Source organism: Hypanus sabinus, chromosome 6 (assembly GCF_030144855.1).
Source record: "Hypanus sabinus isolate sHypSab1 chromosome 6, sHypSab1.hap1, whole genome shotgun sequence".
In the NCBI taxonomy this organism is placed as follows: Eukaryota; Metazoa; Chordata; class Chondrichthyes; order Myliobatiformes; family Dasyatidae; genus Hypanus; species Hypanus sabinus.
The window spans coordinates 109,799,292-109,822,341 of NC_082711.1; the positions used below are offsets into that span (position 1 = coordinate 109,799,292).

Here is a 23,050-nt window from a genome sequence, read left to right on the forward strand (position 1 = left end):
TTCAATTCACTGTTTTATTGGCGAGCGTCAGTGCAGACAGCAGGGGAGCTGCGTGGCTTCAGTTGGAGTGAGGACCAGACCCTGAACTGCGCTGTTGCCTGTTTGCAGCTGCCCAGGAGAGAGGTGGAGTTGGTATTTTCCACAAGGGTGCTGGAGACGGTGTGGTGCAGCATCCATACTGGAGTCAGCTCTGCCCTCCAGTGTTCATTCAGCAAAAGACAAGCTCCATTATGCTCCACAGCAGATAGCCGCAACATTCACGCACTCGGATTTGGACTACATCTTTTGCGTGACTGTATTTTACCGCTGGTTTATATTTGCTACGTGTGTGCCTTGTGTTTTGTATGAGTGTTGGTGTTGTGTTTTATACTTCGGCTCCACAGTAACACTGTTTCATTTGGCGATATTCATGGGTTTTCATGAATAGTTGAATGAACTTGAAATTAATCCCATTGAGCCACAGCCTACCATACCTTGGTGATTCACATGCTTCTTAAATGTCTTGAGAGTACCTGTCTCCATCACCCTTCTGAGACACTACATTCCAGACTTCAACCACCCTCAAGGCAAAAGGAAGTTTTGCCCCACACCTTACTTCTCACCTTCAAACTACACCCTCTGGAATTCTATCCCCTTGGGTCTTAGGCATCTCTGCTGGATGGGTAGGGGAGAAGAGAAACTTCTTCCTTTCTACCCTGTGTCTCACATGATTTTGAATACTTCTATCAGATCCCTCCTCCAAGCCAACTCATTTTCTCCTCCATGTTGCAACTGTCCATTCCTGACAACATCCTGGTGAATCTACTCTGACCTACTGCACTGCAATCACCTCCCTCCAGTAGTGTGGCAACCAGAACCACACACCATATTCCAGCCTAGCCATAAACAATGTATTATAAAGTTGAAAACACAAGTGATTCTGCAGAAGCTGCGAACCCAGAGGAACACACACTAAATGCTGGAGGAACTCAGCACGTCAGGCAGCATCTATGAAGGGGAAATAAACAGTTGACATTTCGGGCCAATACCCTTCAATCAGGACACAGGAGGCTACCGTTCTTTTGAATTATTATGGATGGCTACACGTACAGCTCCTCGCTGGGTTATAAACATCAGACTTATGGACATCCTCTACATTCAAAAAAAAGGGGAGGGGAAGGGGGATGGATGAGTCAGATAGCGTGAGGCTTCAGGCATCTTCTGCTGGGTGGAGAGTGGCCATTTCTGCTTGCCTTCTCTCCTCACCCCACAACCCGACAAAGCTTAAAATTCCAGGGTGCCGGGGGGGCACACAGTTGAACACTTCCGCTCCATCCACAACAGGGATGTTTTCCCATTTTCCCAGTGTCCCACCATTTTAATTCCAGTTCCAATTGGCATTCCAATATGTTAGGACATGGGATCCTGTACAGCCAAAATGAGTCCACTCTCAGGTTGGAGGAGCAACCTCTCATATTCCATCTGGGTAGCCTCCAAGCTGGCAGCAAGAACATCAATTGATTGAACTTCTAGTAATTTCTCCCCCTTACCTCTTCTCCTCACCCACCCATCACCGGTTTCTGATTCTCTTTCTCCCCATGGTCCATTCTCTCCTTCAATCAGACTCCTCCTTCTTTAGCCCTTCACCCCTTTCACCGATCCCCTCCCAGCTTCTCACTTCATTCTCCCCTTCCTTCACCCATCCCCATCCCCCTCACCTATCACCTATTAGCTTTCATTCCTTCCCCTCTCCCTACGTTCTTATTCTGGTTTCTTCCTCCTTCCTTTCCAGTCCTGGCCCAAAATGTCAACTCTTTATAATCCACCCTAGATGCTGCCTGACCTGCTGAGTCTCTCCAGCATTATGCGTGTGTTGCTCTGAATTTCCAGCTTCTGCAGAGTCCTTTCTTTGTACAAATCAGAGGCTGGGTTGAGTGGAGTGGAGCTGAGCCACCCGCCAGCCACTTCTGAATCTGAACCTGCTCGTTCACTGTCATAGCACCTTCTGTGTTCCTCTGCCAAACATTGCTACAGTTCACACACAAAGTGCTGGAGAAACTCAGCAGATCAGGTAGCATCTATGGAGAGGGATAAGCAGATGACATTTTGGACAAATCCTTCATCAGGACTGGAAAGGGAGGGGAAGCTGCCAGAATGAGAAGGTGGAGGAAGAGGAAGGAATACAGGCTGGCAGGTGTTGGTGAGGCCATGTGAGGAAGGAGAGGAGATGAATTGAGAAGCTGGGAGGGCATAGGTGGACAAGGTAAAGGGCTGAAGAAGGAATCTGATAGGAATGGACAGTGGATCATTTGAGAAAGGGAAGATAGAGAAGTGGGTGCTGGGCAGGTGAGCAGAGGAGATAGGATAAGGGAAGAGCCAGGTGGGGAAATGGAAAAAGAGAAAAGGGGGGAAGAAATTAGTGGAAGTTAGAGAAACTGTTCATGCCATTGTCAAGTTGGAAACTAGAAGGAACATAGAAACATAAAAGACCTACAGCACAATACAGGCCCTTCAGCCCATAATGCTGTGCCGAACGTGTACTTACGTTAGAAATTATCTAGGGTTACCGGTAGCCCTTATAACAACATTATGAGCTGTTCCTCCTCCAACATGAGGTTAGCCTCATCGTGGCAGCAGAAGAGGCAATGGACCGACATACAGGAATGGGAATGGGGAATGGAATTAAAATGGGTGGCCACCAGGAGATCCAGCTTGTGGCAGACAGAGCTGGTGCTTATTTCCAAATACAGACAGTTTGGGCAATGAACAGTTCTCAGGAACAGAACCCCGCCATAACCTGCAGATTGCCTATAGTATGAAATAGACATTGCTCAAGAAATCACTGCCGAATAAGACAATGAGATCAGGTTGTGAGAAGTATTAGTATCAGCTAACCAGTTGTACAGAAGCTAACTACATGGTCCATCAACATTAGACAGTAGTCATGAAAGCATTTCACCTGCTGTGCCATCTCCAATCCATTTTGTCGAGTTTTGGAAGGGCAATTTGAGCCATCACCTCCCTTTGCAGCGCATTCTTTCCTATTGGTCTCGTGTTCCCGCTTCAACGCCTGTGGATCAATCTCGTGCCTTGCAGCTGAAGAGCTGGTGGAGTTCTGACCAGTATCAATCCTATGCTCGAAGCGACCTGGCTCCCCTTGAAGCATGTTTGGCTCCTGCGTGTCCGATTCCCTTGCCAACCGCTTCCCTTTCATTGCCGCAGCAGGTATTTCGGCACCTTTCTGGGCAAGGAAAAACAACTGCCCATTGAAGAGGAGCAGGGCATTGTCTTTGAACGAATTGGCAGACTTGACCTCCAGTGGATTGTTGAAGTAAGTCTGCATCAAGTCGTCCATGTTTCCCCCTTTCCCCTGCAGCTTTACATATGTTTTCAGAACCTGAGAGGCCAGGTTATTACAAAATTTAACAGAAACAGGTGTTGGGGTAACAATAGCGTCCTTTACAGGCTGATTTATTTTGATGTCTTGTCTCCTTGATGATGTTTTCTTACTCGGCATTTGGGCTGGTGGAGAAATGGGCTTCTCCTCTGAATCAGTCACACCCTTAGCTCCACAGTCTGGCGACGATGGCTTGTGTGTCAGAGGAAGAAGGCGCTTGGCCTCGGACAGCTTGATTGGGTTGACAGGGTAGATGTAGATGGCAATGGAGGGCTTGCTACTGTCACTGCATTTTGGCGGGTTGCAGGCTCCGCCGTAGATCTTCCTCTGGACCGCTGGGGGCAAGGAGAGCGTGGAGATGCAGCGGACCTCGGCGTTGATGGGGATCTGAATATAGGTTCCTGGGCTGGTCACGTTCTGCATGATGCCTAAGCCTGCTGCGGGAAAGGGGCTGGCTGCCAAGCCGCTTGCTGGAGAGGCAATGGAGGAGTGGACCTGCCCACAGCTGCTAGGGAGGTTGCTGCAAGGCTTTGGGCTCAGTGCCGTCTGGGGCTCAGGACTCAGCTGGTTTGGGTTCATAGCTCCTGTGGGTCAAATTTCTCGGAGGAGACTCTCCAGTGAACACTAATTGCTGGCTTGTGGCAGAAGGCAAAGCAAGGGATGGGTTCAACACAATCTCAGAAGTCTGATGGATGCCTCCTGATATTTGAAAGCCAAAGGAGAGGCAGTTACCAAACCGAGGACAGCCAGTAGCTCCACGTCCTGAAAGCACAAGAAAAGGGTGTAATGTTATTACCTGGATTAAGTTCTAAATGAGTGCAATTTGTTGAGTTCACACCAAAAATAATCCAGATTAGAGCAAATATCATAATAAAATCTTACTGCAATTAACTCCACAAAAAACCCTGGTTCATATATATGGTCTACGAGGAACGCAGATCTATTTAACTCAGGCCAGTAGGGCCCAAGTCCAGTGAAACATTTAAAACAACTTCTTAGTACAGTCGCTCTCCTGTCAGCTCAAACCAGTCTGGCCATTCTCCTCTGATCTCTCTCATTAACAAGGTGTTTTCACCCACAGACCTGCTGCTCACTAGACGTTTCTCTGTGAACTCTAGAGACTACTGAGTGAGAAAATCCCAGGAGATCAGCAGTTTCTGAGATACTCAAACCACCCTGTCTGGCACCAACAATCATTCCACAGACAGTCACTTGTAACACTTTCCTCCCCCATTCTGATGTTTGGTCTGAACAAGAACTGAACCTCTTGGCCATGTTTGCATGCTTTTATACATTGCTGCTGCCACATGATTGGCTGATTAGATATTTGCATTAACGGGTATGTGTACAGGTGTACCTAATGAAGTGGACATTGAACATATGTAAACTAGAGATTGACAGTTAATCTGTGAACATGGGTTATGGGAAGAGAGCACAGTAATAACATTGAGGCTAAGACTGGATCCTCTACAAATACAGGAGCAGGTTTGGAGAGTTAACCTGTTGATATTTCCTCCATCTTAAAAAAAAACTAGAATTATAATATAGAGTTAATATAGAGTTGAGAGAGATAATAAATCAGCCATGATGGAATGGTGGAGCAAACTCGAATGGGGTGAGTGGCCCAATACTGCTCCAGGCTTATGGTCTTAATAAAGAATGTCTGCGGTCAAATGTAGTCCAGCCTCAGAAGAGTTTCCTCATCCCCTCTACAATGAGCTTCTCTCATTTATATCATTTTCTCAAATAACAACACAGCTTCCGGTTTAATCTCAGACTCCTGTAACATACTCCACAATCTTGACAAAGGGAACAGAGGTGATATGTACAGCGATCTACAGTGTTTGGCTTCACCCATGTAAAGCAAATCACAGAGTAAACAGCACCTCCACCACACCAATTGGAATAAGCTATTTACCTATCTAAGTGTCACATTGTTTGTTTAATGCTGCATTTATTTATTGATACAGCATGGAACAGGCCCTTCTGGCCCAGTGAACTGTGCTATCCAGTGACCCACCTATTTAAGACTAGCCTAATCACAGGACAATTTATAATGACCAAATAACCTACTAAACAGAAAGTCTTTGGTCTGTGGGAGGAAACCGGAGCACCTGGAAGAAACCCACAGAGCCACAGGGTAAATGGAAAACTCCTTACTGACGGCACCGGAATTGAACTCCGAATTCTGATGCCCCAAGTTGTAATAGTGTCACACTAACCGCTAAGCTACCAGGGCACCCCCAAATTAGAAAGCCAATCATTTTTCAAAATGGGGTTATTTCCTGTTCACACATCGGGAAGTCAGCATCAGTTCAGAATGCCAAGCAGCTGACGCTCTGAGTTAAACTATGAAGCAAGTTCACAGAATTATTATTTTCATAATACATCAACTAACTTCATCGGTAATAGTCATTTACATAATCCTTCATATGACCCCAGGAATGAAAGTGTTAATGTATGAAGAGCCTTTGATGGCTCTGAGCCTGCACTTGCAGTTTAGAAAAAAAGGGGGTGGGGTATCTCATTGAAACCTAAAGGCCTAGATAGAGTGGAGTGTTTCCAATAGTGGGGGGTCTAGGATCAGAAGCCACAGCCTCAGAATAGAAGAACGATCCTTTAAAACAGAGATGAGGAGGAATTTCTTCAGCCAGACAGTGGTGAATCTGTGGAATTCTTTGACACAGACGGCTGTGGGTATACTTAAAGTACAGGTTGGTAGCTCCTTGATTCAGCAGGGCATCAAACATTAAAGGGATAAATCTCAGATTAGGGTTGACAGGGATAATAATCAGAATGGCGGAGCAGACTCGAAGGTTCAAATGGCCTAATCCTGTTTCTGGATCTTATGGTCAAAATATTTGTCTGGACAAAATAATTTTGCTTTACCACAAATGAACATGCTTGGTCATTTACTGATATATTCATAATCAGTCACACATGCAGACACAAAAGCATGTATGTACAAGCATGCATACCTAATCTACAAATCTATCAACCAGAAGCCTGTCCTGAAAACTACTTACATATAAACACTACCTCCATTCTACGCCAATTGAAAATCCGTGATCATAACTGTATAATTAAGAGGCGAAAATAAGGGAATAGGTTGTTAAGCAAAATAATGACACTGCGCCCCTGCTCTAACTGCATGATAAGGCAGCCTCACCACAAACGAGCGGTTTCAACAGAACATCTTGCTGCCAGCTATGAACTTTAACAACTAAAGGCCTTCCTGCCAGCATTCACGTCCCGAGAGAAAATAACTAAAACTGAATGTGGTCGCCTTCTAAGTTTAGAGTTCAGCTGCAGTGAAGACAGTTAGAGGGCTGCGAGCAAGCTCCACAATTCACTGCACTTTATCAAATGGATTGTACAGAAACAAATCCAGGAATTAGATTCTAGTTTTAGACTCAGATTACATGGGTTTAATTAAACACTGGCTCCTTCTGAAATCTTTAAAGACTTCCAAGAGTTAAGATCATGCTCCATAACAGTAATCTGTAGTTCTACACTCGTACCACTCTCCCTCATTCAAATCAGCTGATCTGGATGAAAATAGACTAATGCTGATTGGACAGCGGAATATCACAGCTGAATGTGAGGAATGGCCACAGCCAGCAGTGACCCATAAGACATAGGAGCAGAATTAGGCCATTCAGCCCATCGAGTCTGCTCTGCCATTCCATCATGGCTGATCCCAGATCCCAGTCAACCCCATACACCTGCCTTCTCGCCATATCTCCTGATGCCCTGACCGATCAGGAAACCATCAAATTCTGCTTTAAATATACGCACAGATTTGGCCTCCATTGCGATCTGTAGCAGAGCATTCCACAGATTCACCAGTCTCTGGCTAAAAAAATTCCTCCTTACCTCCATTCTAAAAGGTCACCACTCAATTTTGAGGCTGTCCTCTAGTTCTGGATACCCCCACCCCTTTCCTCACCCCCTTATCCCACGGCAGCCCAGGGCATGGCCTCTCTCCCCTCACCTACTCAATGGACCTGGTCACAGGTTATGCAACACCCCCAGCCCTGGAAGCCCACCAGTGATGATCAGGGCTGCCATGTCAGACCAGGCTTCCTTCTATTGCTACAACAAACTGACTTTCATCCCGTGAATTACAAACGGATTATTATAGGGGCAGGAACCCGATTGGGGGGGGGAGGTGGATGTGTGCCGTGTGTGTGGGACACGTGCCATGTGTGTGAACTCAGTAGGTCAGGCAGAATTAATGAAAATTAATAAATAGTGGAAGTTTCAGGATGAGCACCTTCACCAGGACTGAAAAGAAAGGGGGAAGACACCAGAAAAAAGGTGAAAACAACCCAAGTTCGTTCAAACTTCCGTGATAGCACATGTCCTCTAATCTAATCCAGGCAGCAAGCACCCTGGTAACCTTTTTCTGCATCCTCTCCAGAGCCTCAACATCCTTCCTATATAACAGCAACCAGAGCTACAGTACATGCAGTGCAATACTACAGATGCAGCCTAACTGGAGTTGCATGAAACTGCAGCATGACTTTTGAACTCAGTGCCTGTAACTAGTAAAGGTAAGCCTTCTTAACCATCCTATCCATTCCAGGCACCTCTGCGTCAAAAACTTTCCCCTTACATCTCCTTAGTTCTCTTGGCTGGCATCCAGTCCAACTCATCCAGATTCTAATTTTCATGACTATGCTATGACTCTCCCCCTCACCTTTGAACTTTTTTTTAAAAGAAAGCAATTAACAAAGTCAATAATCTCGTGTCACCCTAATTCTGAATATGAATAAATGAGGGCATATCTTTCTGCACTTGAGAAGCCTGTTCACGGATCAACACATCTCACCCCATTCAACTTCCAAATGTCTCTTGGCTTTAAGATGGCTAAATGCCTAACTAACTCAAAGTTCCAAGTAAATTTATTATCAAAGTACTTGTATATTACCATATACAACCCTAAGATTCATTGCCTTACAGGCATTCACAGTAAATACCAGAAACACAATAGAATCAGTGAAAGGCCACACCCAACATAAAGGACAAACAACCCAAGTGCAAAAGACGACAACTGTGTAAATACAAGTAGAAAGTAAAAAGAAATATTAAAAATAAATAAGCAATAAATATTGAGAACATGAGTCCTTGAAAGTGAGTCCATAGGTTGTGGGAACATTCCAATATTGGAGCGAGTGAACCTGAGTGAACGTATCCTCTCTGGTTCAAGGGCCTGATGATTGAGGGGTAATAACAGTTCCCCAGCTTGGTGGTGTGGGTCCTGAGGCTCGTGTGCCTTCTTCCTAATTTTCTGCCGAGGAACTTTAAAATACTGACAAAATGCACTTCGGGGGAAGTGTTTGAGGTTGCACACAATGAGGTCGGCCCAACCAGATGGCACGGAGGAAGTTTTAACTTACAGGCCAGAAGATAAGATTTATAGCGTGTCAGTGTGATATACATATATATATATATAAACTTGCGTACACTCAACCCAACTCTTCCCTACAGGAGTATTGCTCAAGTGATTGCGCCATCGCTATGGGTTTCCTGTTACTAGTTGGACGTTAAACTCAAGATTGAAGACCGGTGAAACCTCCCTTCCCCCACCTCCGCTGTTCCCGCAGCGAAACAAGGCAACACAGCGCCTCTTCAGCAGCGAATGATTAAAATTCCCGGCAGGACATAGAGGGTCGGGCAGCAAGAACGCCGAGACTGCACAGCGAACTCAGCAAATGCGGACAAGCTGGCTGGGTACAACCGGCTGAGTAGCGCGCCAGGTTTAACGAAAAGCAACCCGCCACGATTCCATTAGGGAGATACTTTGCTTCGCTTCGTCTCCTTCACGCACTGTGTTCCGGTTCAGGTCCGGCCCGTACTTTGCCACTCGCAGACCGTCTCTCAAAGCCACGCAAACGCCAAGCTCAGATCGCGAGCACTAATCTCGCCAACGGTAGACCCCCTTACCCATGGGTGACCGAAGAACTCCGTGATCTTTGCGGAACTTGTCGGTTTCACTCACTTCGTCGCTAACAGGTCGCCAAATGCGGCGGGGTTAACGTGGAAGCGACACTTAATATGGCACGACCTCCAGCCGCTCACGGGACTAGAGGGCCCCAGCATTCTCTGCACAGAGCGGACAGCGCTGAACGCTTCTCGAAGCAGAAACCGTGAACGAGTAATATTAATAACTGTTTATACAGCACTTTTTATACAAAACGATGTAGTTCAAAGTGATTTACAATGGGGTAACGTACAAACATGAACATAAAATAAATACGAATATAAAAGAGAAACGGAAGTTAGTTAAAAGCAAGGTTAAATAAGTACGTTTAAACGTGTTAACTGGGTCTTCACCCCTTCCAGCTTTAGGTATTGAATTCCACAATTTAGGAGCGTACTTCAAAAAAAAGCAAGCTGACCTGCCAATTATCTTTTGAGAAAGATTGTTTAAATTTAAGATACGGACGGAATAAGACCTGAGAGCTAGAGCTGGATTATAAAACGAAAGCAATTCTGTGATGTACTCTGGACCCAGACCATTAAGAGCTTTAGAAACGAGTGAGAACTTCAAAATCAATTCTAGACGATGCAGGAAGCCAACGCAAATTAGCTAAGACGTGTGATGTGTTCCTTCATCCTGGTTTTGGGTAGGTCCGGCAGCGACGTTCTGAATGAGCTGAAGTTTGCCATTAGATTGTTTTGGAAGGTTCAGTAAAAGTGAATTGCAGTACCTAGTCCACTCGATATAAAGGTGTGAATTAGTTTTTCCAGCATCATTATATGACAGAAGCGGGTGTGCCTTTGCAATAATTCTTCAAGTGTAGAAATGCTGGTCTGGTCACTTTCTTTATGTGGAATTTAAAATTCAAATCTGATTCAGGGTTGACACCCAGACTTGTTACTTCTGATTTCTGATTTTACAAGGGGTGTGTGTGTGTGTGGGGGGGGGGGGGGGAGAAGCAAGTTCCTAAGGCTATCAAGTTTGAGTGGAGAGAGCCTACTAATCTAATCTCTCAGGGCGCAGTGTTCTTCAAGTTCTCTGATCAAAGCTGGCCATTTGCCTCGGCCCAGTCCTCCACCAATGCTCAATCATATAACGGGCTTCAGCTGCATTAAAGCCTAACACACAAAATGCTGGAGGAACTCAGGCTGGTCAGGTCACCTCTAAGGAGAAGAGTAAACAGTCGAATTTCCAGGCCGAGACCCTTCATTAGGATTTGGCTGCATTAAAGAACTAATTCATAAGGTGAAGGGACGGGATTTCAAAACCCGTAATCGCTTCAACCCTCTCTGTGCTCTACTGTGCCACAAACCATTCATTAAAATTGCAACCTGCTGTTAATATTTGCGGCTGTCCAAGCTAAGATGTGAGTTCAAATCCCGCCCCGGCTAGCCTGTTCAATTTGCGCTGGCATTTCCTCTGGTGTTCCCTGGACTGGTGGAATTCCATCGGCATTCCAACCTGGGCCGATCCGCTGTCCCCAGGACAACGGGTGTTTCATGGTCTAAACCATTAAGCCAGTCCATTCTGAACTGGCTTCAGTCTATCAGACTGGAAAAGACATTGGAGCAGAATTAGACCAGTTGCCGATCGAGCCAACCCCGCCGATTCCATCATGGCTGATTTAATATCCCTCTCAACCCCATTTACCTGTATTCTCCCCATAACCTATGACGCCCTGATTAATCAAGAACCTAACAACCTGCGCTTTAATATACTCAACGACTTGGCCTCTACAGCCGCCTGTGGTAATGAATTTATTTGACCAAAGAAGTTCTTCCCCATCTCTGATCTAAAGTAACCCTTTGACAACCAAGAACAGCTCCTGGCCCCCACATGTGGTTTAGCTACTAAACCCGGCAGAACCGTTTCCACTGACAGCGAGAACGGGCAAAGGCGGGTTTCTGGGATCTTAAAACCAGTCACTTCGGGCAGAGGGAGCTCGTCAGCCGTGGTTGGCGGTTCATCTAGGTAGGAGAAAGAGAAATCTGATGTCAAACCTCCGCTGCCTATACCCACTCACGGGGAAGGCTTCGTGAGTAAATCCCGAGGAAAGCTCCGGAGCTGGCAATCCCACGTCGGGTTCAACGCTGCCTGGCAATTCTTGCGATGCCGCCCGTACTAAACTGGAAAGGGTTCTGCTGTTCCTGTGGATTTATACACTGTGTGGAGGAGGGGGAGGACTGTCATATGGGGCAGCAGCTTGCTCTCCATATTGTACTGCTCTGGCTTCCATAGACAATTAGGATGCAACATACATGGTCGACCCCAACCAAAGGAGGGCTTCCACTGTACTGACATGTTGCTAGCCCTGGCGGCGGCCTTCCCTGGTGACTGGGCACCGACATCTGACAGAAGGGAAGTCCGAAACCGCAGTGCGTGCGGCCAATCTACAAGTAGCCGCGCCAGTAAAAGCTTCCATTCCACATACTACGTGGCTACACCGTAGACCAGTGTACGATACGTTTTCCGTTCTTATCTCAGAGCCTCGTAATAGATGGGGAAATCGATCAACTGTCGGTGGCCATTGACTGTAGTCCTCTACTGCTGTAGCCCATCCACTTCAAAGTTCGACGTGTTGTGTGTTAAGAAATGCAGTTGTACCACGTGGCTATTTGAGTTACAGTCAGTTCGGCCTCTCTCAAATGTCGCTAGGCATTTTGGTTCCCATAACTATCGCTCACTGGATTTTTTGTTTTGGTTTTTTCACGCGACTCTCTGAAAAATCTAGGGACTATATTGTACGTGAAAACCACAGGAGATCAGCAGTTTCTGAGACACCCAAACCACCCCGCCTGGCACAACAACCATTCCATAGATATTCGCATTAACGGAGTGTACAGGTGTACACAATGAAGTGGCCACTGACTGCTTACGTTAACAAAGTTAAGCTTCTCAGAGTACTTCAAACAACATTACGCCAACTTTTTTAATTTATCCATTTTCAATGTTACCTATGACTGACGCACTGGAAAAACCGGAGGTTGGTATCAGTAAACACCAAGTGCGCGGCTGGATACCATAGATCAACGAACAGGGAGTGGGAAACGCTAGCGACTACTTCCAGTCTGCGTCAATGTATTTTGTACTAATGTTCCTGAACTCTTGCCAAAACTTGATGATCAACATGACTATAAATGTATAATTTCGTTCCTAAGTTACAATAACCACGGCGACCAACTCTGCGCTTGTGTTTTGAAGTTAGAAACCAGTATTGATACAATTCGGAGGCAAAAAAAATGTCGACAGAAAAAAAGTTCTCAGTCAGTTGAGCGGGGGGGGGGGTGAGTGTGTGTGTGTGTGCGGTTAGGGGGGTGGTCCAGTCCCTGTATCTGAAGGGATCAAGTGGGCGAGAGAATGGTGCAGGTAGACACAAGGGCTCCGAAATGGGGCTCCAAAGACAAAATGCTGGATGAACTGAGCAGGTCAGGCAGCCATTGTGAAACTGAATCAACAGTCGCTGTTTCGAGCCGAGACCCTGAACTGGACAGGAAGAGGGAAGATACCAGAATATAAAAAACACGTGGGGGGAGGGGAGTAACTAAGAAGAAAGGAGCTGATAAGTGGAAAGGGTAAAGAGCTGAAAGAGGGGGAACCTGATAGGAAAGGAGAGTGGATGTGGTTAAAAAAAAAGGGAGGAGAGGCGCCATCTGCAGAATTTGTTGTGTTCTACAGGGCTACAAAAGCACGCCCACACGCCGCACAGCTGTCACAGCTGAATAAACACGTAAGAACCAGTCAACTTGTGCTTGGCTTGACTCAGTTTTCACCTCCCAGTGAAGGGCTTTGCTGTTGGCTGTCCCACGTTCCATCTTTAACAAGAAAGATATGCCTCTAGTAAGTGTGCACATAAATGGCTTTCTGATCCAAGATTATTTCGCGTATAAGTTACGTTCATTCTCTGATGCATCTTTACCATAATTACTTCGAAATTGATTTTTGACGCACTGGCCCAATCCGCTTATATTTCCCGTTCTTGACGATAACCCGGTATTTACATATTCAACAAAAACATATATCGTCTCAGAGTGCTGTCATTGCCCGGCTTTGATGCCGAGTAGCATCAATGAAGAGGGAAATAGTGGACCTGCGTTTTGTTTTCCCAATCCTCACCTTCTCTACAACTCTGCTTTTCCGTGCTAACTTTTCCACGTTCCTGTGAAAGTAATTTCTCACTTTCTTCCTCGCTCTATTTTGCCCTCTTTATTTCTGTCTCTATCTTTCCCTCTTTTTTCTTTCTCCCCTCGATGCTGATTCTTTTACCGTCGCTCCTGTTTCTCGCTTTCTCCCTGTCTCTTCTCTATCTTTCCTCTCTCTACTCTTTCTATCTCATCTTCTCTCGCTTTTCTCCTTCTCCCTTTCTTTTTTCCCTCTATCTTTCGCCCTCTCTTTATTTCTCTCTTTTTCTATGTATCTCTCACTTCTCCCTCTCCCTTCCGCCGGTGCAGCCTGGCGTAAAGAGCACCTCCAGCTATTTCTGTCCTGCACAGAATCAGTCGAGGGTTCCGATAATTTACTTGCCTGCCTTTTCCGAAAGATTAACAATGCACTCACCGATTGCACCCTTCTCATATGTGACCCTAACCTACCCCACGGGATTTTTAAAACCGGGACGGACGAGACTCCAATGCGGTCGCAGCGGCGGTTTCGCTGGCCTCACGCTGAGCCTAAGTCAGTGCACGGCGGAGATGACTTCATTGGTTCCCTTACAACCCCCAGTTAATTATCTTTTGTCAACGGAAAAAAAACATTTGTTCCTCTCATTAATTATCCCCACCCCACCGCCATTCGTCCCCTCTTTTTCCCTTCTCTCCCTCCGAACGCTTCACGCGTTTGTCCACTCAATCTCTTCTGCTGCTCTTTCGCTCCGCCTCTTCCCGCCCCTCTCTCGTCTCGTCTCCACCCCACCTCTTTCTCTCTACAGTCTCCTTAAGACATACGAGCAGAATTAGGCGATTTAGCCCATCGAGTCATCAAGGCTGATAAATTGTTCTCTAAACCCCATTCTCCCGCCTTCTCCCCATGACCTTTGACGCCCTGACTAATCAAGAACCTGTCAACCTCCGCTTTAAATATACAATACACAAGACTCGTCCTGCCTGCACAGCCGCCTGTTCTAATGAATTCCACAGTCACCATTCTCTGGTTAAAGGAATTCCTAACCTCTGTTCTAAATATATATCCTTCTATTCTGAGTTGTGCCTTCTGGACCTCGACTCCCCCACAATAGAAAACCTCCTCTCCACATCCCCTTATCTAGACTTTTCTTTCCCTTTAACCCTCCACTCCACCCCCCGTCTCCACTCTTCTCTCCCCCCTAGTCTATCTCACCAGATCCATCTTTCCTTCATTCCCTTTCTCCGAGCCTCCCCTACTTTCTCCTCTAGCACCAGGTCTCCCTCCCCCTTCATCAACTCGTCCAATCCCTCACACCTATCCGTCCCTCTCATGTGTCTCGACCTCCCTTCCCCTGCCTCTAACTCTAACGTCGCCTCCACCTTCCCGCAACTCTTCCCCCTTCCCACCTACCACTATGCCCATCTTCATTTCAATTTGCTTCCACATAACTATCTGCACCCTCATCCCATCTACATCCACTATTACTTCCATCCCACCTACCACCCTCACCCTATCTACAATTCTCAGCCATCCCTCCTCTTCCTCTCTACTCTCACCCCAATCTCTTTGCACCATCACCCTGCCTTATCCCGTCTCATCCCACCTACCCCACCCTCTCCCTCCCTCCTCTTCCCTTCACCTTCTCTCTTCCCACCTTTCCCTATCCTGGTCCCATCATTGAATTCTCCCCATTCTCCCAATTCCCACCCTTACCTTTCATTCCCTCTACCTCACACCATGCCTCATCCTCCTTGCCCCACTCCCCACTCCTTCTCCCTATCTTCCCTTCTGAAATGACCTAATTCTACTGTCTTAACATCTGCTCCTCTTCTTTGCCCTTGATGTTTCCCGCATTCCCCACTCCGCTCTCTATGCCCGCAAACACCACTTTCCTTCACTAACCCCATACCACTTTCCGCTCCTCTTACAAATCCACACTATACACTTGCTGCTCTGCACCAAGCAGATTTCCACCACAAACCTCCGAGCCACCCTCTGGACCTGTGCTCCACCACCAAAGCCCAACGTCGCACCCACCTTTCTCACTCTTCATCTCCTACATTTCACCCTCCATTACAGCCGCTCTTCCTCATTCCATAGCCTTGCCCTCGTCTGCAGCTTCCTGCTCTCATCTTTTAGTTCCCCATTTCACCTGCCATTTTAACATCCAACACACTGCCTTCCCATCAAATCCCAAAGTGCCTCACCTCCACCCTCAACACCTCATTTCAGAACCACAGCCACACCCAACCCCCTCAATCCCTCTCTTCTTTGGAAACCCCTCTCAGTCTCATAGTTCTTAATTTCACCCTCCAGCTACACTCTGACCCATCCTCCCACTCCTCCATTCTCTTCCCTCTTCCTCATTCCCAGCCCACATTCCTTGCAGCTTCTGCAGTCCCCTCTAGTCTGTACCCCCAGCCTCCCATACTTTCCGGTCCTTCTATGTTAATGCCCTCCTCTTCTCCTGCTCCTCCACCTCCACCCCCCCCCCCCCCTCCAAGTGCTTAACATCCAATTAGACCACCACAGCAGCGTAGTGGTTACTGTGACGCGACTGCATCTCGGGACGTCAGAGTTCAGTTCCAGCATCTTCTGTAAGGAGTCTCTGTACATCCTCCCCGTGCTATGTGTGGGTTTTCCCCAGGTCCTCCAGTTTCCTCCCAAAGTCCAAAGGCGTACCAGGTGGAATAACTGGTCATTGCAAATTGTCCCATGATTAAGTCAGGATTGCTGGTAAGTCACAGCTTGAAGGGTTGGCAAGGCCTATTCTGCTCTGCATCGCCAGCTTCCCACCAACTTCAGCAATACTCCCCTCCATCCTCAACGACCCGACCCTTCCGTCCTCAACCACTGCTTCCTTCCATTCTCAACTACTCCCCCCCTCCATCCTCAATGACCCCTCCCCTCCATCCTCAACCACTGCCCCCTCCCTCAACCAGCCTATCCCCACCTCTTGGTACCCCATCATTTCACCTCATTCTTTATTCACCTACCACCTCACCATGATTCACGCTACTCCCACTGCACAATATCCAGTTCCAAACTTGTTTCATGAAACCACTTCCTCCACCTTCAATCCTTAACTCATTTCAACACTTTTCTCATTTCATACCCTTCACCAAGACACCCTATTCTATCCCCTCACTTGATACACTTCACCAAGACACCCCATTCTATCCCCTCACTCAATATACTTCACCAAGACACCCCGTTTTATCCCCTTACTTGATACTTCACTAAGACACCCCATTTTATGCCCTCACAATCCCTCAATACCATCCCTTTCTTCAAACTGGGAACAGGTCCATCGGCCCACCATGCTATGCTGACCTTGTAACCTACTCCAAGATCAATCGAACACTTCCCTCCTACATACCCTCCATCCTACCATCATCTTTTTCTTAAATGGCCTGAAAGTGTCTGCCCCTACCACCAGCAATGGCGCCCATCACTGTCTCTGATACCGTCCCTACCCCTTCCTCCAATCACCTTAAAATTATTCCCTCCTTTTACAAGCGATTCCTGCCCTAGGGAAAATGTCTCTGGCTGTCAACTCTATCTATGCTTCTTATCATCTGATACACCTTGTGTCAAGTCACCCCTCATCCTCCTTCACTCCAAAGGGAAAGCCCCAGCTCACTCAACTTTTCCTCATAAGACATGTTCTCCAATCATTGACAACCACTTCAGTGCTCAGCGCCCCTCAACTTTGCTCCTTCACAACTCTGTCATACTCTCCTTTCTCCTCTCAACCCCCTCAATCACCACAGTCATGAGCTGTTTTCAGCCTCAAGATCTCTCCCCTCTTGATTCTGCTCTCCTTAATGCAACCCACCCCCAACTACACCACCTAGTTCAGTCATCACCTCTCTTAACCTTTGTCTCCTTAATCCACTTATGAATACCTTCAACCCTCATCCCTCCTACAGCATCTTTGCCTCATCCCCTCCCATCTCTTGAACTCTTCATCCTCAATGCCCCTGCCCCACAACTATCTTTTACAACTTCATGTCCCTTCTCTCACCCTGTACTACCCTCTTAAGCCTCCACTGCTCAACTCCTCCTTCCTCCATGCCTCTTCCACTCATCCTCCTATTCCCCCCCCCCTGCCTCACACCTTCCCTCCATCACCTGACACTCCCCTTCATAAAACCAGGACTCAGCCTGCCTACATTCCCTCTGCCCAACACACCACACAAACTGCTATAAGAATTCTTTCCTTCCACCTCTTCTTTCTCCCTACCATCCCCTTCCCAATTCCATCTCTTCTGTTCTCCATTCACTCCCCTTTCCCCTCCACTCTCCCTCCCCCTCCTGCCATTCCTCCTCTCCCCTTTTCTAATCTGTTCACTTTCCAATCTGTTCCACCTTTTTCAGCCCCATTTCACTCCCCCTCTATTTTCCCCTCCACCCATCATTCATCAGTCACCCAGATGCTCACGCCATCCTTACTGGTTGCCCCTTCTCCACTGCTCTCACCTCCCACCTCACCCACTCTGCTTCTCATCCCTTTCCTCCTACTCTCATCCCTCCCATGTCACTCCCCTCCACTCCTCTCCCTCTACAACTGCCTCCTCCTGCCCCATCCCATTCTTCTTGCCTACTCTCCTCCTCATCCATCCCCTTCACCTTCCATCTCCCCCTCTCTACTCCCTTCCCCTCCTCTAACCCGCCCTTCTCTCCCCATCCCCCTTCTACCTCCTCTCCCTGCCCCCTTACCCTATCCCTCCCCCTCCTCCCACCCGTTCCTGCTTGCTCCTCCTCCTCCTTCTCTACCCTCCCCTCTCCCTCCTTCGCCCTCGCATCGACCCCCTCCTTTCTCCCCTCCCTCCTCCTCCTCGCTGCCGCTTTCTCTCCCCGGTCGTTACACATGGTCCTCCCTCCGCCCTGCCGTGTATATCCAGTTCCAGATGACGTCGGCGGCAGGGTCCCGGCCTCCACCTCAGCTCTGCCCGGCCACAAGCGGTGGAGATGGGGGAAGCGCACGTCCGGCCGCCGCCAAACGAGTGAAGCGATTACCTGAGGGCGGAGGCCCGGCCCGGCCCGGCCCGGCCCGGCCCAGCCCAGCCCAGCCTCGCTTCGCCCGCCAAAAGGTCACCGGTCCCGCCGGGCTACGCCCGCCCGTCAATCATCCCAATGATTGACACGCTCAGCTGCCAATTAGCGCGAGCTACGGAGCCACCCTGCCGGGGCGACAAGCGCGCTGGCCTGGAGCTTGCAGCGGGGGCGGCAATGCAAGCAACCCTGCATGTGTCCGCAGCACGCAGTGCTCGTTGTCCTCTGCCTGCGCCCTTTAATGGCTCACAGACTGATTTTAAATTTAGAGCCTCTCTTAATTCTGAGTGAGCGTCCCTCTCCCCACGCACAAAATGCTGAAGGAACTCAGCGGGCCAGGCAGCAAATATGGAAAGAGATAATAACAGTTTCCGGCCGAAACCCTTAATTAGAACCTAGTTTGCCTTTGATAGCTTCCTGAGCTAGTAAATACTCCCGTCCCACTCTGCGAATACTTCGAACTCGATTCTCGCATTCGGCTGCAATTTCGTCCGTACTTGTCACTGACTCTTCCGAGTTAATGGGCAAATAAAATCCCTATTTCATTCTATCAGTTTTATTTTGTCAGAAGGATTACATACTCGTGACAGTCGAGGCCGTGTTCGAGATCTCAGAGCCTTCAGCCTTTTGTGGTTACGTTGACAAGATAAACTAGATTATAAACACGAGATTCTGCAGTTGCTGGAAATCCGAAGCAACACACACAACTTGCTGGGGAAGTCAGCAGCCGTTTCAGCATTAATAGAAATGAATAAAGAGCCGATGTTTCGGGCCGAGACCCCATTCGGGACTAAACTATAAATGGATTAGTTACTTCTGCTTAGGAAGTCCCCTAGAGGGCGTACGTAAGAGAAAAATTAGGCCACTCGGGCCGTCGAGTCTTCTCCGCCATTCCATCGTCTGATTTTCTTGCTTTCTCCCTATAGCTTTGGATGCCCATACTCATCAAGAACCTATCAACCTTGGCAATGAATTCACCACCCTTCTTGCTGAAGAAATGCCTCCGCATCTGCTTGACTTTGAGAGCTTGCTGGATGGGGTGGGTAGGGGCCACTTACTCCTGACTCGGTGCTCTGTGCTGGCTAAATGAGGGTATTTCCTCATGTGGGGCTCGATGGTAGTGCGATGCTATTACAGCTCTGGGCATCAGAGTTTGGAACCCAGTTCCAGTGATTCTGTAAGGAGTCTGTTCATTCTCTCCATGACTGTCGGTTTGCTCTGGGTGGTGATGGATTCTTCCCACAGTCCTGAGATGCACCAGTTAGTAGGTTAATTGGTTACTGTAAACTGTCCTGTGACTCCTCCAAGAACGATCCCAAGTCCGGTCGTGAAGGGAGGAGGGATGGACATGAGCTGGCCACCCCATCCCGTAGAACCCCAAAGCTACAGAAACACCAACAGAAGCTGAAAAGATGGGAGAGTAAAGACCTTCAAAGATGGCTACACCCGGGGACAACCTGAAAGACTGGCCCAGAACACTGGATTCTGGTGAGTAGCTGTCAGTGGACTAAGCCCCAGTAGGGGTGATGGGACTTTTGAAGAAGAACAGGTCCAGTCATTAGGCTGGTGTTAAATTGGAGGGTGGCTCGGTGGCACAACCTCACTGGGCCGGAGGTGCCCGTTCAACCTTGTATCTCTAAATAAGTAAATAAACATTTTCTTAGCTACTGCATTACCTCTGAATACCCTCATCTGTCACGGGCTATTCAACTGTAACTCTGGGCAGCATGAAAATCTGCAACTTACAGGTGCAAAACAGACACATGGAAGATAACCTCAGACTGACATTCGTGTGGGGAAAAAATGCAACCCGGACGGAAATTCCACAACAAAATTCAGGTGAGGCAATCCCTGAGAATTAATGCAGAGCACGGGAACATGGAAGAGAGCATGGGAGCACCGAATGGCTGATTCTCTTTTTAGGAAGATAATTTCAGGATGTGGTGAAATTTGCGGGATAGGGACGAGCAAATTCATTGCAAGGCCAGGTAATGTGGAACTTGCCCATGGGCAGTCCCAAGCCTGGCTGTGAAAAGATAGCAACCCCATCCCATACGAGTCCATCTCTACAGAAATGTGAACCAGAAGCTCCGAAGACGCCATCTCTGAGAGGGGAAGGATCTCCAGAGATGGACACAAGAGGTATTGCAAATGCTGGAAATTTACAGTGGTACACACAGTGGGCTGCAGGAGCTCGGCGGGATAGCTAGGAGCTAAGGATGGGAATAAACAGTTGATGTTTCGGGCTGCCTGGCCTGCTGAGCTCCTCTCGCACATTGTATGTATCTTCGAAGATGGACTACACCTGGGAACAACGTGAAAGGCTGGCCCAGCCCCAAGGACTCCTGCGAACTACTGTCGGCGGCCTATACCCCGGTCGGGATAATGTAAGCAAGTATGCAGTGTGAACATTAAGCAGATCGGGGCAGCGACGAAACTAGAGTTATTGCTGAGAAGCAGTGAGCAATCTTCCTACTGGTTTCAGAAACTCCATGGAACCCAAGAGTCGCAGGAGTGGTGCTGGCTGGGTCTTACACAGCAGAGACTCTCAGCGCGGAGCGACAGAGGGCCGAAGAGGTTCTCGAGAATTATCCCAGGAATGAAGGGGTTAACATATGAGTCACGTTTAATGGCGCTGGGCCTTGTCTCGCGGGAGTTTAGAAGACTGGGCATGTCATTGAAACCCATCAAATATTGAAAGGTCTGGGCAGCGTGGATGTGGAGAAGATGCTTCCTATAGTGGGGGAGCATAAGGCCGGAGGACACAGCCTCAGAATAGACGGATGTCGATTCAAAACAGCGATGGGGAGGGATATCTTCAGCCAGAGTGTGGTGAATCTGTGGAAATCGTTGCCACAGGCAGCCGTGGAGACCAAATTATTGGGTATATTTAAAGTGGAGGTTGATAGGTTTTCGATTAGTACGGGTGTCAAAACGTACGGATAGAAGGTAAGGGAATGGGGTTGAGAGGGTTAATAAATCAGCCATGATGGAATGGCCGTACAGATTCGATGGGCCGAACGGCCTAATTCTAATCCTATGCCTTACGGTCCTATGGGCAGGCGGAAGCGACATTGGTTTCAGGGTTTGCAGAGTGTCGGTTTAAAAAGGGGAAGTATTTAACAGGCGATTAAAGGCGATTGCAGAGACCGCGGAGCCGCGCAGCCAATGCCGAGCGCAGCGGGAAAGTGCGCCTTCTCCAGCTTGCAAACACACATCGCTGAGAATCGGGTGACGCGAACAAGTGCAGTTGCTCGGAATGCGGAGAGGGGGCAGACGACACCCGTTTACTGAGGCCTGCACTCCGACAGCACCCGGCCGTAAACGTAGGTCCTTCGGATCTCACTCCCTCTCCCCCCCCACTGTACACCAAACAAAAAACAGAACAGCGCCGAGGGCGATTATACCGGCCGAGCGACTTCGGGGATTCAGTAACATCTGAGTAAACACCTGCACAGGGAGAAATAGGAGACGGGACACCCGTTTACAAATATCTATTCTTTCACCGTCCTAGTTATTCTGACAGCGGGCTACCAGAGGGCACTGTTGTCCAGACAATTACTGCAATGCATTTAAGAAGAAAATGGTTTAAATTCTTACCAGGCGGAACAAGCGTCAATTAACTGCTTGAGAACACGGGTGCGGGCTTTCCCTCACTCTACAACATACAGTTTGATCGCGGGGGCGGGGGCACCAGAATGCGGATAAACCGGGCGAGTTGGACTGACTCGGAACGAGAAGGATATGCAATGCAGTCTCTCAACCTCCGCCGTCTAACGGCGCCGGGTTCCGGGCGCAGCTGTCAATCAGCCGGCAGCCGGAGACGCTATTGTTCCTGCCGCCTCTTCGAGCTTTCTGCGCAACAGCCCACTTCGAGGTCACGGAGCCACGTGGTCTGAAGCTGCCTGGAGATTTGCGTTCCGCCGTCGCCGGCCTTTGAAAGCCAATTGTGAATTCACTGTGGTTTAAAAAACCAGCGAGGCCCCAAACGGCTGACACTTGCAGTAGGAATAGACCCCCTACTGGGGGCGCATTGCTTCGTTCAGTCAGCAACTGTACTCCACACTTGCATTGATTGTATGTCCATTATGTCCTGATGGCAGTGGGACAAGAAGTCCATGAGCAGGGTGGGCGGAATCCTTTTGCAGCACCTCGCTGTATATATGTCCTTGATAGTGGGCAGACCGGTGCCAATGATGCGTTGGACATTGTTGACTACCTGTTCTAGAGCCTTCCTGATCGCTACAGTGCAGTTTCCGTGCCTAGCAGAGATTCAGTGTGTCTCTCTAAGTCAGAGACCCTTAGAGGTACATGGACGATAGGAAACTATGTGGAGAGTTGGGGGGGGGGGGGGTGGCTGGAACCACCTTAAAGGTCCACTGACAAATACAGTGCTTTGCACTGTCATAAACACGAGAAAATCTATAGATGCTGGAAATCCAAAACAACAGACACAAAATGCTGGAGGACCTCGGCAAGCCTGTACTGAGATGCCATGTCCTAAGTTCTAT

At 48.2% G+C, this 23,050-nt stretch overlaps 1 protein-coding gene across 3 annotated transcripts in view; it reads right to left on the minus strand.

Moving 5' to 3' along the window:
- Window positions 1–22,402, minus strand: part of LOC132395747 (uncharacterized) — a 40,100-nt gene extending 17,698 nt beyond the window's left edge. The window contains exons 1-2 of one of the 3 annotated variants that reach the window (XM_059972722.1): window positions 22,140–22,402; window positions 2,939–4,138 (exon numbers count right to left, since the gene is read on the minus strand). In XM_059972722.1, coding sequence (XP_059828705.1) covers window positions 2,939–3,955 — 1,017 coding nt within the window. In that variant the 5' untranslated portion in view covers window positions 3,956–4,138; window positions 22,140–22,402. Of the gene's footprint in view, window positions 1–2,938; window positions 4,139–9,325; window positions 10,242–18,503; window positions 20,308–22,139 lie in introns of those variants that run through there. The other 2 variants (XM_059972723.1, XM_059972721.1) reach the window with 2 other exon arrangements.
- Between the last annotated feature and the right edge of the window lie 648 nt (window positions 22,403–23,050).